The following is a 13,637-nucleotide window of genomic DNA, read 5'->3' as shown; positions in this document are numbered from 1 at the left end:
TTTTTCTATTTCCTCTGCTTTGACTACTTGTACTGAAGGATCTCTTCTCTTACACCCTCTACCGGACTCTTTCCCTCCTCTCTCTTTACCTCCTGTCCATCCCTGCAACCCATTCAGTTTTTCTCTAAATTGAACTTCCTTACTTAGTGGATAAATCTCAGAAAAAACTGAAGAATCCAGGTGACGTTGTGCTGTATGCCTAACCTCTGCTGTTCCTGACCGGAACACATCCAGTCTACTTTATATCATACCACCATAAACCCTGTCACAATCTTCCTGTTGCATTGGTCAGCAAAGGCAGAGAAACTCTACAGGACATGTGTCAGGAATGTTGTGACAGCATAAGTGCCCCCCCTTCCCCCATGTGGTGTTTTTCATTACTCTGAATCTCAATGGAGATGGAACCTTTATTGACACTGAGTAGGTTTTGCAGGAATAGGAAAAATAATAATAAAACAAGTCTATAAAGTAGGTGCAAAATAGGAACAAAATATATTTGAACAAATTTTACAGAAGTGCAGGAATGAGTCGATGATTGAAAAATGCAGCAATTTATTTGTTTCAGATGTTACCAGTGAAAACAACTTCAGCAGATAAATTACTCAACAGAGGCAAAGTGCAAGCATGGAATTAAAATGTTTGCATGACTGGTATTTAAAGCATTTCAATCTAAGACCCAGCCTTTTCTTGGAGAAGGGCACAGAACTTAAATAAACTATATTGAGCATTTTTAGGAACTATTATTGCTCTTGGAAAAATCGAAATAATCCGAGTGAAAATTCTTACCCATTTATCTCTTCATGGCCAGGTTGATGTGGCTGGCCCAGTATTATTATTATTTTTTTGATTTAATGCTATTGCTGTGTCACTAAATGGCACATTTTCTAGTGTAGTGTTTAGCCATCATAATTAATACCACAGCTTTTGCTGTAACCCTTACAAATAGCAATTTTCAAGTCTCTCTTAAAACATAGGGCACCTGAATTTTGAATTATAATAGTGCGAGACAATATATTTGTATAAAGACTAAAGTAAAAAACAAGAAAGAGCTATATGAAGGCAACAGGGTAAATATGTTTCACTTCTTATCTGAAACAAATATACTGTCTTCAACTTCCTCAAGCAAGTTCAGATACCTTTGTATAGCACCGAGAAATACTTGATAATAATGAAGCTCTATCAATTTATAGTCATAAAAATCATATAATTATATCTGAAAAACTGTAGTCCGTTATACAAAGTAAAAGTTTATACAAAATATTACTTGACAATCCCCCTTTGAACCAGTATAAAGTTCCATTCTGTAAAAGCTCTCAGCCATGCTAGCTTGACTTAAGCTCAACCAAACAATCTCCCATCATCCTGCTGAGCTGTCCACGACCTCAATGGGCCAAAAGAGCTCTGCTAGTAGGTGAACTGAACACAGTCATGACTGACATGGCCAATTCAAGTGGATGTGTTCTTACGTATCCAACAGAATGAGCATGACACACACACACACACACACACACACACACACACACACACACACACACACACACACACACACACACACACACACACACACACACACACACACACACAATAGTTATACTGTTGGACAAGAGAGAACAAAACACAGACAAGCAGATAAAAGAAACAGCATGATGTTTGGAAAATGAGGCTCTTAAGCCTCTTAAGATCTTCTTAAAAACAGCATGTCTCAGAGAGGAGGTTGGACCAAGAATAAGAATTCTAAAGTTTAAGCAGGAGTTGGGAACCTTTTTCTTATCAAGGGCCATTTCAGTTTTGATCGTATCCTTGGAGGGTCATACTAAATGTTAAGTATTGATATCAATATTAAGCACACCAACCTTTCCAATCTCAGTGAGTTGAGTTGAGTGAGTTTTCCCTTTAGACCCTCACCATTTAAGGCTTACCTGCTAACTTTTCTGCTGCTCTATTGTAAGTGATAATGCAGAATTTGGTGTCCTGATACTTGAAGACAATGGATGAAATGGAAGCACTCTGCTTTGTATCATTGTATTTCTAATGCAGAATCCATTAGCTTCTATATCAGATAGCCTTGGGGTGCATTATCATGCTTATACCATGGCCAAATATAAAGCTGGGCTAAATAAAAAAGTACCCATGTTTAGTCACTGCCAGCAGGCAACTGTCAAGTGATCGGAGTCAAGTGCACTATCTCGCCATGGTATAACTTTGGTCCTCTCTTGGAACCGGCATGGTGAAGTCAAAATTACATGAAATGCCCTCTACATTTCCTCATAATACAAACACAATGAGATGCAGCCTCACAACCTTAAAGGTCAGATTCTGAGGAAATCAGCACAACATACCCACCACATCATTGCATGATGAGTGTTCAATGTACATGCTGTTTACATCCCTCATCATTATAGCCACATTCTCTCTGGATGACATCATTGCTGTTGGCACGTGATTCATTTGCTACATACCACAGAGGATCACTATTTCCTGCCACCCAACTTTGGCACTCATGGGAATAGTGTTTACATCAAATATGTAATAGAGCTGGTATAACAGTATAACTAGGGCTGGGTAGAACAAGCAATGTGTTAAATGTAGCTGGATGTGGCTTCAAGAAAAAATAGCAGGCAATTAACAAAACGATTTAAAAAAAACCCAAAAAATTTGACTAAAATGTACTCATCTCTGATACCCAGCCCTAATTATAATAAGTTGATATTTCATTCTTGTAATTTGAATATGACCATGAGATTGTCCCAGTGATTTAGGCTCAGGCTATAAACTGGACTAAGGATCACTTTTGAGGCAGCAACTATATCCAAAATTTGTGAGTGACTTAATCCTTTAGCTCCTGTGTTTGGGAGTAAGCAGGATAGCATGCATGTTGTTTACTTGTGTAGCCTACCAAATACTGCAGTTAAAACAAAAGATTTATTTTTTCAAAAATCTTAAAAAGTCTGTTCATATACACTTAAGGTTGCATGCATACAGTGTCAGTTTAAGGAAGAAGAGTTACTGATCAAACTTGGAGGCTACAAACCCTAACCTTTGACATTTGTGCTCCAGAGAATGTAGGGCGTTTAGTCACTCCTGCCAAAAAGCTGGAGGACACCATCCGCCTGGCCGAGCTGGTGATTGAGGTCCTTCAGCAAAATGAGGAACACCACGCTGAGGTACGTGTGCCTGCATATGTGTATGCATCTGCTCTCTCTTTCTCTCTCACACACACTCACGCACAGGCCTGCAGTTTCAGGGCAGTATGGGCTGGTAATGAGAGAAAGTGGGGCTATTGAAAGCAGCTGGGGTCATCCCTCTACAAGCTGTCTCGTCTATTGATATGTCAGTGAGATCCGTCAGCTTTCACACGAGCATACCCATATTGAGAAAAATCTTCATTCCATCATCGTACGATCAAGAAAAGGGTCTTATCAGATAGGGTTCAGTTTCTCAGGTGACTTAAGGCTAAGGTTCCTTTATTGTCTCCCGTGGGAGAAAGTTGTTTTGGATTATGGGCGCTGCTGCATCAAATCAGACATAAGTAAAAACATTAAATACAATAAACACATTCACTAAAGGCATTTGCCTGAGATTAAACAAGTGAGCAGTTTAGTTACAATGTTAGGAAATTTCCAGCAATGTAATGTCCACAGGCATACAATTCAAAATTAGTGTTTATTTTTTGTTTTCTGTCAGCTAAACAGAAGGGGGTCAGTGTGTTAGATTACTGAACAGGACTGCATAAACATATGCACTGCAAATACTGAGTCATTAAAAATGTATGTTTTGACTAAAGCATTCCAAGTCATGTTTAATATTCTTACAATCTCCGTTATATCACCTTAGATAGCTGATTTACTTTTTTTCATAACAAGATATAAAAATTCTGGTAAAATATTCCAATGACTTTCTGAAATAATATATTATATATGTCACGCGATATTTGTATCTATTATTGGCTCTTTTTTGTAAACAGACAACAACCAGTGACGTTTCAAACTACATAAAATGTCACTTTTATTAAAATGCATTAAATGGTAAATGGTCTGTATTTATATAGTGCTTTTCTAGTCTTGATGACCACTTTACAGTACAGTTTTTGCCATTCACCTATTCACACACACATCCATACAGTGCATCTATGTTGTATGTGCAGCATTTTCTCTATGAGAAAGGGACATTTGGGGTTCAGTATCTTGCCCAATGACACTTCGGAATGCAGAATGGGGGAATATGGGTTTGCACCGCCGACTTCTGGTTAGAGGTACACAGCTCTTCCCCCCTCAGTCGCCCCTAATGAGTGCCATATTGTGTGGATTTTTTTCTCCACTTTATGTTATCAGTTTAGCACCTGTTAGTGTCTTGTAGACACATTTCATTGGTCCATAGTGTAGTGTAGTGTGATATTAGTAACAGTCTGTGTAACCTGTCCAGTCACACCTACAATGACCTGAAAGATATGTCGTCCTGCTGACAGTGTACTCCCATTTCAGTCCAAATGAAGTCCTCGCTAGAAGGAAGATTGCACGTCTCGGTGGGAGCAAATGGTTTTCTCAAATTAAAATTACAAAACATATCTAAATCTAGTATGATTCTATAACCGTTGCACTGGAATGTGAGCCTAATGCTACACATTTTTGTTTTGTTTTGTAGAAATGCCAGATTTAGTGAAGAGTACACTGTCAGCAGGTAGAATTTCACTACATCAGATTCATCAGTCACAGAGTTTGGTTAATATTTGGAGCATTGGCTGACTTCAGAAACCTCATTCGTTCTCATAGAATATGTTTACCATTGCCTCAGTTCAGTTTTTAAAATCATTAAAATACTTACAGTGGATCTCGGGATTCGTTTCAGAAGATGAATCAAATGAGCCGCAAACATGAAGAAAGCATTTAACGATCTTTTGTGCTTTTGCTGTAAATGCTGTGTAATGTACATACATTACTGTAAATCACATTTTTGTCACTTTGCTATTTAAACAAAACAAAATTGACTCCCTCTCTGCTTTTTATTTCACTGACTTATTTGGTTTGCGGGGAAATGTTTGAACAGGGAAAAGAGGTATGTGAAATTCTCAGTGCCATGTGCCCCATCTCCTACCCTTCCCTGAAGTCCTTTGCATGCACTTTATAACACGGCTATTGTTGCAAAGGATCAGTAATGTTTCCCTTCTCAACAATGACCTAAAACCCCGTTCAGCTTGTGATCACTGCTAATGAAGTGCTTGTGGCAGTGCTTGTTAGCGTCTAAGCTAGCAACAGTTTTGCCTTTGCTGATGAAGAACACAGACAAGCACTTAGGCAATGTGTTTGTTGGACCCATTTACTTGTGCTCTGAGAAAACAAAGTCCAGAGTTCTGACTTTTGGTTCTAATTGTGGAACCTCTTGGCTCAAACCGTATAACTCTGTACGTTGCTTTCTAAGAGTCTACCCCAAACCATCCCTAAATATGCTAACCTGATTCCAGTGTTTAGCCATATGCCATTTATTGCAGTTCAGTAAGAAAACTTTGGGAAGATGTTATGTCACCTCTCCTCCCCTTAAAGTAACCATTCCTTTCCATCTCCATTGGATATTTCAGCAGCCACAATGGAGAGAATGTGAGGCATGCTCGGAGATCACATTATCACACCCCATGCAATTCAGTGAATCATGCTATATGAAATATAAAAAAAAGCCGTTGTGAGCACATCTGTAAACTAGCCTAACTCCAACTCTGGCAAATATTGGTGTTGATTCCAATGATTTTATTTGTTTATTGATTTATTGTCAGTTCATAATGTAGACACATTCAGATCTAAAGGTTATCACAATTCAATGCAAACAGCTTTTATTCATTTTTACTTATTTGGCTCTAATTCTGGTAATTGTGGTCCCAATTTGTGCCTCTCATGTAATCACCAATTTTCACCTAGAGACTTCCACATGGTTTACTACACATGTGAGAATGGCCCATCATTTTCTAAAAAAACACTAGTGCAACAGCCCGATAGTTATAAATGATGATTACATGAGGGACACTGACTGGATGCACCTTCATGCCAAACTACCCAACACCATGGCAAGTGCATGACCCCCCCCACCCCCTCCACACCTACAACCACGTAAGCCCATGGGTACATTCACATTACAGCGTTGACAGCTTGATGTGAATGAGCAAACACCATGGATCCTCGGGGGTCCCTCTTAAGAGGCCTGGCAAGAGTGGGGGTGCATGGAGAGAAGCGAGTGTTGCTGATGTGCATGAGAGTAGACCGGTCCCTGCACAGTCACTTCACTGTGTCTGTTTGATGGGGAGATGAGTGCGGCACAGCTCGCTGGCTCCTTTTTTCTGATTGACTCACTGAAGGAGCAGCGGGTGAGTGTTTAAGTAGCTCCCTGCCACGTCTGCTGAGGAGCTGCTGCTGTTTCCTCTGTGGGCCAATAGAAAAGTGTGTGATTCTTCCGTGCCCAAGCTCTGTTTTTTCTGCTTTGAGTTGTGAAGAATCCTGCCCTGGAGATCGTGCAGTGAAGTCATTGAAGCAACTTCTTGATCTCATATGGTGAAATGTGAGAGAAAACCACGAACCCTTGCAATGAATCAGTGGGGTTAACAACCAATGTGTTTATGCTAAATGAGATTTAAACTGTGAATTGTAAATTTCTTCCCATTGGGGAGCACTTATATGTCCTCTCTGTCGTATTTATTATTATATACTTATTTCTTTCCCTCTCAACCTCTTGATTTCCCTCCTATCCCTGTATTTTGGCTTCTTTTCTCTGTCTTTACCTTCCTCTGAGTGAAGGCCTTTGCCTGGTGGTCAGATGTGATGGTGGAGCATGCTGAGACCTTCCTGTGTCTCTACTCAGCCGACATGGACGCAGCTCTTGAAGTCCAGCCGCCAGACAGCTGGGACAGTTTCCCCCTCTTCCAACTGCTCAACGACTTCCTGAGGATGGACTGTGAGTGACATAGATATGTGAGATATTGATACCTAACATACAAGTCAGTGAGGAGACTGAAGTATAGCTGCAGTTGATTTTAAGTGAGGAAGGATCATGGGGGTCTAGATTCCTGACTCAGGGTTGTAGATGCATACTTGACAACAGACCTTGTCAACCATTTTACATTGTTTACAACAAATCTGCATTTGTATACATTCTGTGCATTCTGCTGTACCTACTCTGATTCTAGAACCTTTGTGCATTAATTTCAGACATTATTACAATGTCCCAAAATTAAGTTGTTCATCACAGGAGTGATTAAAGCCTGCATAACCTACATAACTAAATCCAATCCTTCATGATGGTAAACATGAGGGACTTGGGCCACATCATGTATAAAATTATTACAAAAGATGCCATGCCAACTCTAATTTTCCTTCCAATATATTTCAGCTATGTGTTTTCTGTCATAGCTGAGTCTTGTTTGTCAATATATCATCTGCTGCATGACAAACAGGGTTTATGTCACCTCTACCTCTACCTCGTTTTTCTGTTGCAGCTCCTTATCATATGCTTTCTGCTGAGCACTTTTCTCTTCCATCTATTCAACTTTTGATATCTAAATATCATTATTTCCAGTGATTCATCCAACTCACTTTGCTAATTTTGAAAAGTGGTACATTCCTAAAAGACTGTCCTATGAATGATTAGAAGTAGCTTTGTTTCCGTGATGTCTCTTGCTTTTGCACTGCTACTAGACTGCTACTAGACAGGATGGGTAGCATTAACAGCGTGTTAGCGGAGCATCAGAAGCAGCTCTGTAAGGACAGGATACACAGTACTGACTGCGCATGTTTTAGCAGTGCTCAGAATCCAACACACAATCTCTGTGGTTAGTGTAGTGTAAAGATACTCATATCCACGAGGGCACAGTGCAACGTATAGCACAAGCTGTGATGCAGCTTAGGTTGGACTCATTGAAATAGAAACATTTCTGTTCTGTTAGACACACGTGAGTCAGATGACACATGGGCCTTAAAGTACTTTACAGATTTTCAGTATAAGTCCTGTGTGTGTGTGTGTGTGTGTGTGTGTGTGTGTGTGTGTGTGTGTGTGTGTGTGTGTGTGTGTGTGTGTGTGTGTGTGTGTGTGTGTGTGTGTGTGTGTGTGTGTCTGTGCGTGCAAGAAAGAGCAGAGACAAGAGTGTCTAACTGAAGATAATAGTCAGGTCTTGATGCTGCTGGTTGCTGTAGGCCAGTCATCTCTCTAATGAACTGCTCACACTTGCCTGCAGGAACACTGTGGAGCTGTCCGTGGTGCTGTAAAGGATACACTGTTACAATGAGGACTCAATCTGCAGGGTGCTAATTGTCCCTGGGGAATGCTTCCCCTTTTCAGTTTGTCAGGCAGGAGTCAAGGAGAAGGCAGAGCGCCGGCCACTCATTCAGCCCAGCAGAGATGACTGCAAATAGCTTGTTATGCTCACTTGTTAGTGTCTTCAAATTGGCCACTTCTTTGCTCCATATTGTCTGTTGTGGGAAAATTGCTACTGGAGTACATAGCAATGGACATAGCTACAGCAGCTAGCAATATCACAGTGGTGATTAAAAACAGACCCCAACTGACAGCAAATGACTGGCTACAAATTGTGCTTCGAAAAAGCTGTAATGCAAGACACCAGCAAAAACCTTGTCTATTACACTAGTATATTAATGAGCTGCACACACTGTGGAGCAACTTTTGGTAGTCAGCATCATTTTGATCTTTCTTTCAAACCCGCCATTTTCAATAACACCTATATTGATATGGAGAGATAAGGCTTTGTGTTATTTTGAATTTCTATTGTTAAAAATTCAGTTAAAACCAACAGAACATGTGTTGTTTCTCACAGCGTAGACACTAAAGTTTCTGACATCATCACTCAAACAGGAGGAAATGGTCAGTTTGATCGAGACTTTTCCTCAGCTGTGGATTTATGCACAAATAGGACAGAGCATGTGAATGTGATAGATAGATGCACTCTGCACTGATGTTGATTTTGAAGAGTCAGGCTCCTCCACAGTTACACCAGGTTTTTTATAATACGCTTTTTGGGGTATTTTTATGGTGTGAAATTTGTTGAGCAATTTGAGATTTGGAGCACAGAAGACCTTTTGCTAGCACATTAATTATATTTTGAAGAAAAATGATATGCAATCCAAAAGAAACTTTTTTGTTTGAGCAAATAAAATTCTATTCTGTGCTCAGTAAATGCATTTTAGGGTTTGTCATTATCCACATTAGTGTCCAAATATATACCCCTTTGATTCAGTTTTACTCTATACACTTTGTGCACTGTCAGAACATTGCACACTCGCTCATATTTTCTCTCTCTCTGATCCTCTCCTCTGTGCCAATCAGAAAAGGTTCATTTAGATTTGCTCTTTGTTGTCAGAGTAGATCTTTGCACAAATTAAAGTATTTTTTACTGGGATACAATTTCTCACTTGCCTAAACCTTGAAGACAAATTTAAGCAGCAGAGAATGTGACATCCTGACTTTGATGTCGTAGTAGAGGTCAAGCTCACAATGCTTATTTCCTGTTATATACTCACCAATATCATTCTCCACCTCTCAGTTGGTAATGAAGGAAATCTGTTAGTCTTCAACCTCAGATTACATGACATCAGGGTCACACAGAAGACAGTGCTACAAGTCATGATTATTAACCTGACCCTTATTTGTGATATCAGTGGAGACAATGGAGACAATAAATCCAGTGTACCATCCTTCCTCTTCTGATTGGCTGTCATCAAGCAAAGCCTCAGCCCACACTGTTAGTGTGTAGCAGTATCACCAGAGGGTCATCCCTAAACAAACCATCATCAATACCAAGAGAAGACCCAACAGAGCCCCCCATCGCCCAAACAGCGTAACAAGTCCACACTTTAGCAAGGCAAAGCACAACATCATGGGGACATCTTTTCCACAGAAGGTCATCTGCGCTGTTGCCCCACAGCGGTGCACTTATGTAGCAGTAAATAGCCTTGGCACTAGACAGGCGCCAAAGTCGGGCTGCCATTCGAGGAGTTAATGATGTCTAAAGCAGTGGTAGCTGGGCCAGAGCGAGCCCTGGGAACACACTCCTGGACACAACACATCCAAGTGGACAGCAGCCGCTCAAGTGGCTAATTGGGAGAGTGGCAATCAGGGAGCACAACAAACATTGCACCTAGTGTGTATCAGTGACCTTGACTCCAATGCCAGCACCACACAAACACAAACACACACATGCTCAGAGGGGGAGAGAAAAACAAAGAGGGAGAGGGAGAGGAAAAGCAGACACACTGCATGGAGCCGTGAGGCATCACATTAGCACACACTGGCCTCCATTTTATCTCCTGTGGTCTTTGTCAGTGTTGCCTTTTTACCAGTTGGGAGCCGGCGGAGACTTGGGGAAATGTGTGTGACGAGTTGAATTTAGAAATACCCTGAGACTCCGACCTTTTGTTTGGAGAGATTGAAAGAGAATACGCTGTGTCATCCCTGCTAATGAAGAGCTAGCCAGCCACAAACACCAACTCTTGTCCATTATCACCATCTAGGACAGGGCCTCTCTGTTAATCATCTCACTGCCTTTCAGATTTGTCTCATAACAGAACAGGCACATAAACATTTAAAAGTATAAAAAGCCCCTTTGGATTATTGATGCCTGAGTGAAATGTGACCTATTACTGAACAATGTGTCTCTCTGTGTCGACAGGCCTTTTCCTTGTGTGGTTTTGTTAGCATCAACATGTGTACACAGTAATGCATACTAAAAAGTGTATCTCTCACTAGATTACTTGGAAACAGATATTGAATGTACATTTTAACCATGTGGGCTCGTATCACAGACTCAATCCCACACTCGCTCAGCGGTGCCTGCTACTGTCTGTGGTCAAGTGTGCTTCTTTGTTCCCTCTCTCAGATAACATGTGCAATGGGAAGTTTCACAAACACCTGCAGGACCTCTACGCCCCCCTGGTAGTGCGCTACGTGGACCTGATGGAGTCCTCCATTGCTCAATCCATTCACAGAGGCTTTGAAAGAGAATCCTGGGAACCTGTCAAGTAAGGATACTTTTAATTCACTTCACCTTTACTATTGTTCCTCAGGTATCGTAGCTTCCTTCAGGAGTTTCACTCTGCATATCTTTGTACAGATATAGCATGGATTGTGATTCTTTTGATTCTTGATTCTTTAATTCTTAATTATTACTACACCTTCAGTCAGTTGGTTATGACTCTCTTATGGGAACCACGGGGCATATTAGACACTGTTTATTTTGAAGTGAAAAAGCAATTACAAGGCCTATCAGAAACAGAGGTTGACCAGCCTGAAGATGAAGGAGTGGAGACAAGGGGCAGATGTCAGCTGGGCCGGTGACTAGGGATTAGGAACAGTGTCTGGCTGGACCTCTGACTGGAGATCAGCAACAGACCTTGTATAGTCCAACAATGGAGCAGAAGAGATGTCAGCTAAGAACCCCAGTGCAGATACAGAGGAGGCGTCAGCCCAAAGGATGCAGCCAGCGCCTGCTGGAAAGGTCTCTGAAGGATCCGGCTCCTGAATTGAGACACAGCTAAATGAGACACAGGTGAAACAAGAGGTGAAGGTCAAAATAAAACAGGAAATGACACAACACAAGGATTCCAATAAAGTAACTGAACTGAGACTGAAAGAAGGGTAACAGTTAAACACAGTATACACTGATATACAAAGCAAAGTCCAAACACAAGTTCATGACAAATTAAAATTCCAAAAAGTAACTTCAATATACATTAAAACATCTCTTCATGATAATGCACTTATTATTTCATGGACCCAAAAAGTCCAACATTAATTGTGGGGTGTGCAAAAAGTCTTAGAACTTCATCAAGTTGTTAGGACCTGGTCAAGAATTGACTGTTCCACAGCTGATTCATTCTCTAGCTATTTTCAGACATGAACTCCACAGAACCTATTTTCTCCGTAGGAGGTGAATGTGTGTACGCAAATGTCCGATAGGCTCCTGATTATCAGCTGACATTCTCGGAAGTGCCTCCTAGTGTTAAGTCAGTAGAAATTCAGGGGAATTCAATGTGTGAGCACTGCAGGGGATCCCACTCTGGATTTACTGTGAGTGAGTGAGTGGGGGGGTTGTATGACGCTTCTAACACGCAAAAATAAAGAAAAACAAAACAAAACAAATATCTCTCGAAGAAAATGCGGCATCATACCCGTAGAAGACACGGGTATGATGTCAGAGATCTGTCTGCTGCACCCAGCTGCTCCACGTCTCGCTTGAATAATACGGAGGATTTGTTGCTGCTGTGAACGCGTCTGTCCAGAAAACCTCCCGCTGCGTTTTGCATGTTTGAAAGCCAAACTCTGGGTAAATTCCGGAACCAATTCTCCGGACTTTAACCGCAGGTCATGAAAATGGCTTCTGATTCTTCAAACCTTGTGGTAACACTCTACATCCATGGACTCCTCTAAAATCAACCCTGGACAGAAAACACTGAATACTCCTGCCATCACAGTCTTTCTCAGAACCTGAAGTGGTTGAAAGTTTTTTAAATCATAAACAGATTAGAGGGGTTGTTCTGTCGGCTAGAAAAGATTTGTATTTGTAAAAGAGAGAGAGAGTGAAGTGAAATCAGTGGTGAGGTGCTTTTGTAAACATCTATATAAATATACTAATCAGAACACTGAATGTAAAGCTCACTATGTGTGACTGTTGGACAATGACGCTCCAATCGCACAATGACAGACACCTGCCTCTTCAAGACCTGTGTATGTTTAATAATATTTAATGAAGCTCAAAAGTGTTAGACATTTAATATGCTGGTTATGTATCAAACCCACCTGGGCTCTTGAAGAATGTGTGTTGTCATCCAACAGTAAGATGCACAGCAGACACATGCCAGTGGTCCTGTCTATAAGTCTCTCTCTGTCTGTGTGTTGTTCTTCACTGTATCTTTATTTTGCCTCTGCCACAGATTTACATACTGTATCATGTACCATATGTTCAGATCCCCAGAGTCACCATGCTCATTTCAACAACGCTGTTCCACTCTGTTTAATAAAACAGCTGTTTTTGAAAATGTAGTTTCCTCATTATCAAAGATACTGAGCTTTTGTATCATAACTAATTATAACCATGAATACAGAAGGTCCGTTCAGCTCACTGTTGTGAGATTGTGGAAAAATTGCACAAATTTTGGATTTGGAGATGCTGCAACATCTCTGATAAAAGTCTGACTTAAATGTACCTTCTGCCTGTTGCTCTTCACAACTCATTTGCATCTGCTTTGACACAAAATCGATGTTTCCTGTTTTCTGTTATTCTGTTTCTCTTCACAGAACCCTAACAAGCACTCTGCCCAATGTCAACCTCCAAATGGCCAAAGTACCAAACCTAACAGTTCCAAGTGTTAACGTCCCACAAATACCCAGCTTTTCTCCACCTCACTGGATGACAGCTAATCAGGACTCAGAGTGTGTATCTGCCTTGTCCAGCCTTAGACATGCACACATGTCCTTGGTATGAATGTGGCATCTAAATCATATGACCCCAAGCAGATTTACCTATATATACTTATATATCCAAAATATATATATTTTTTAAAACAAACAAATCCAAAACCATACAGTACTATTGGAGTATGCAGTACATGTGTGCTAGAGGGACTGAAATCAAATTTGTGTATGATATATTA

At 40.7% G+C, this 13,637-nt stretch overlaps 1 protein-coding gene across 2 annotated transcripts in view; it reads left to right on the top strand.

Moving 5' to 3' along the window:
* Positions 1-13,637, top strand: part of cadpsa (Ca2+-dependent activator protein for secretion a) — a 171,814-nt gene that overhangs the window by 114,401 nt on the left and 43,776 nt on the right. The window contains exons 17-21 of one of the 2 annotated variants that reach the window (XM_047339451.1): positions 3,058-3,164; positions 5,044-5,052; positions 6,777-6,933; positions 10,865-11,006; positions 13,282-13,416. In XM_047339451.1, the coding sequence (XP_047195407.1) occupies positions 3,058-3,164; positions 5,044-5,052; positions 6,777-6,933; positions 10,865-11,006; positions 13,282-13,416 (550 nt within the window). The remainder of the gene's footprint in view (positions 1-3,057; positions 3,165-5,043; positions 5,053-6,776; positions 6,934-10,864; positions 11,007-13,281; positions 13,417-13,637) is intronic. The other variant, XM_035152991.2, reaches the window with a different exon arrangement.

The sequence above is a fragment of the Hippoglossus stenolepis genome, chromosome 3, assembly GCF_022539355.2.
Source record: "Hippoglossus stenolepis isolate QCI-W04-F060 chromosome 3, HSTE1.2, whole genome shotgun sequence".
NCBI lineage: Eukaryota > Metazoa > Chordata > Actinopteri > Pleuronectiformes > Pleuronectidae > Hippoglossus > Hippoglossus stenolepis.
This window is presented reverse-complemented; position numbering and strand designations above follow the sequence as displayed.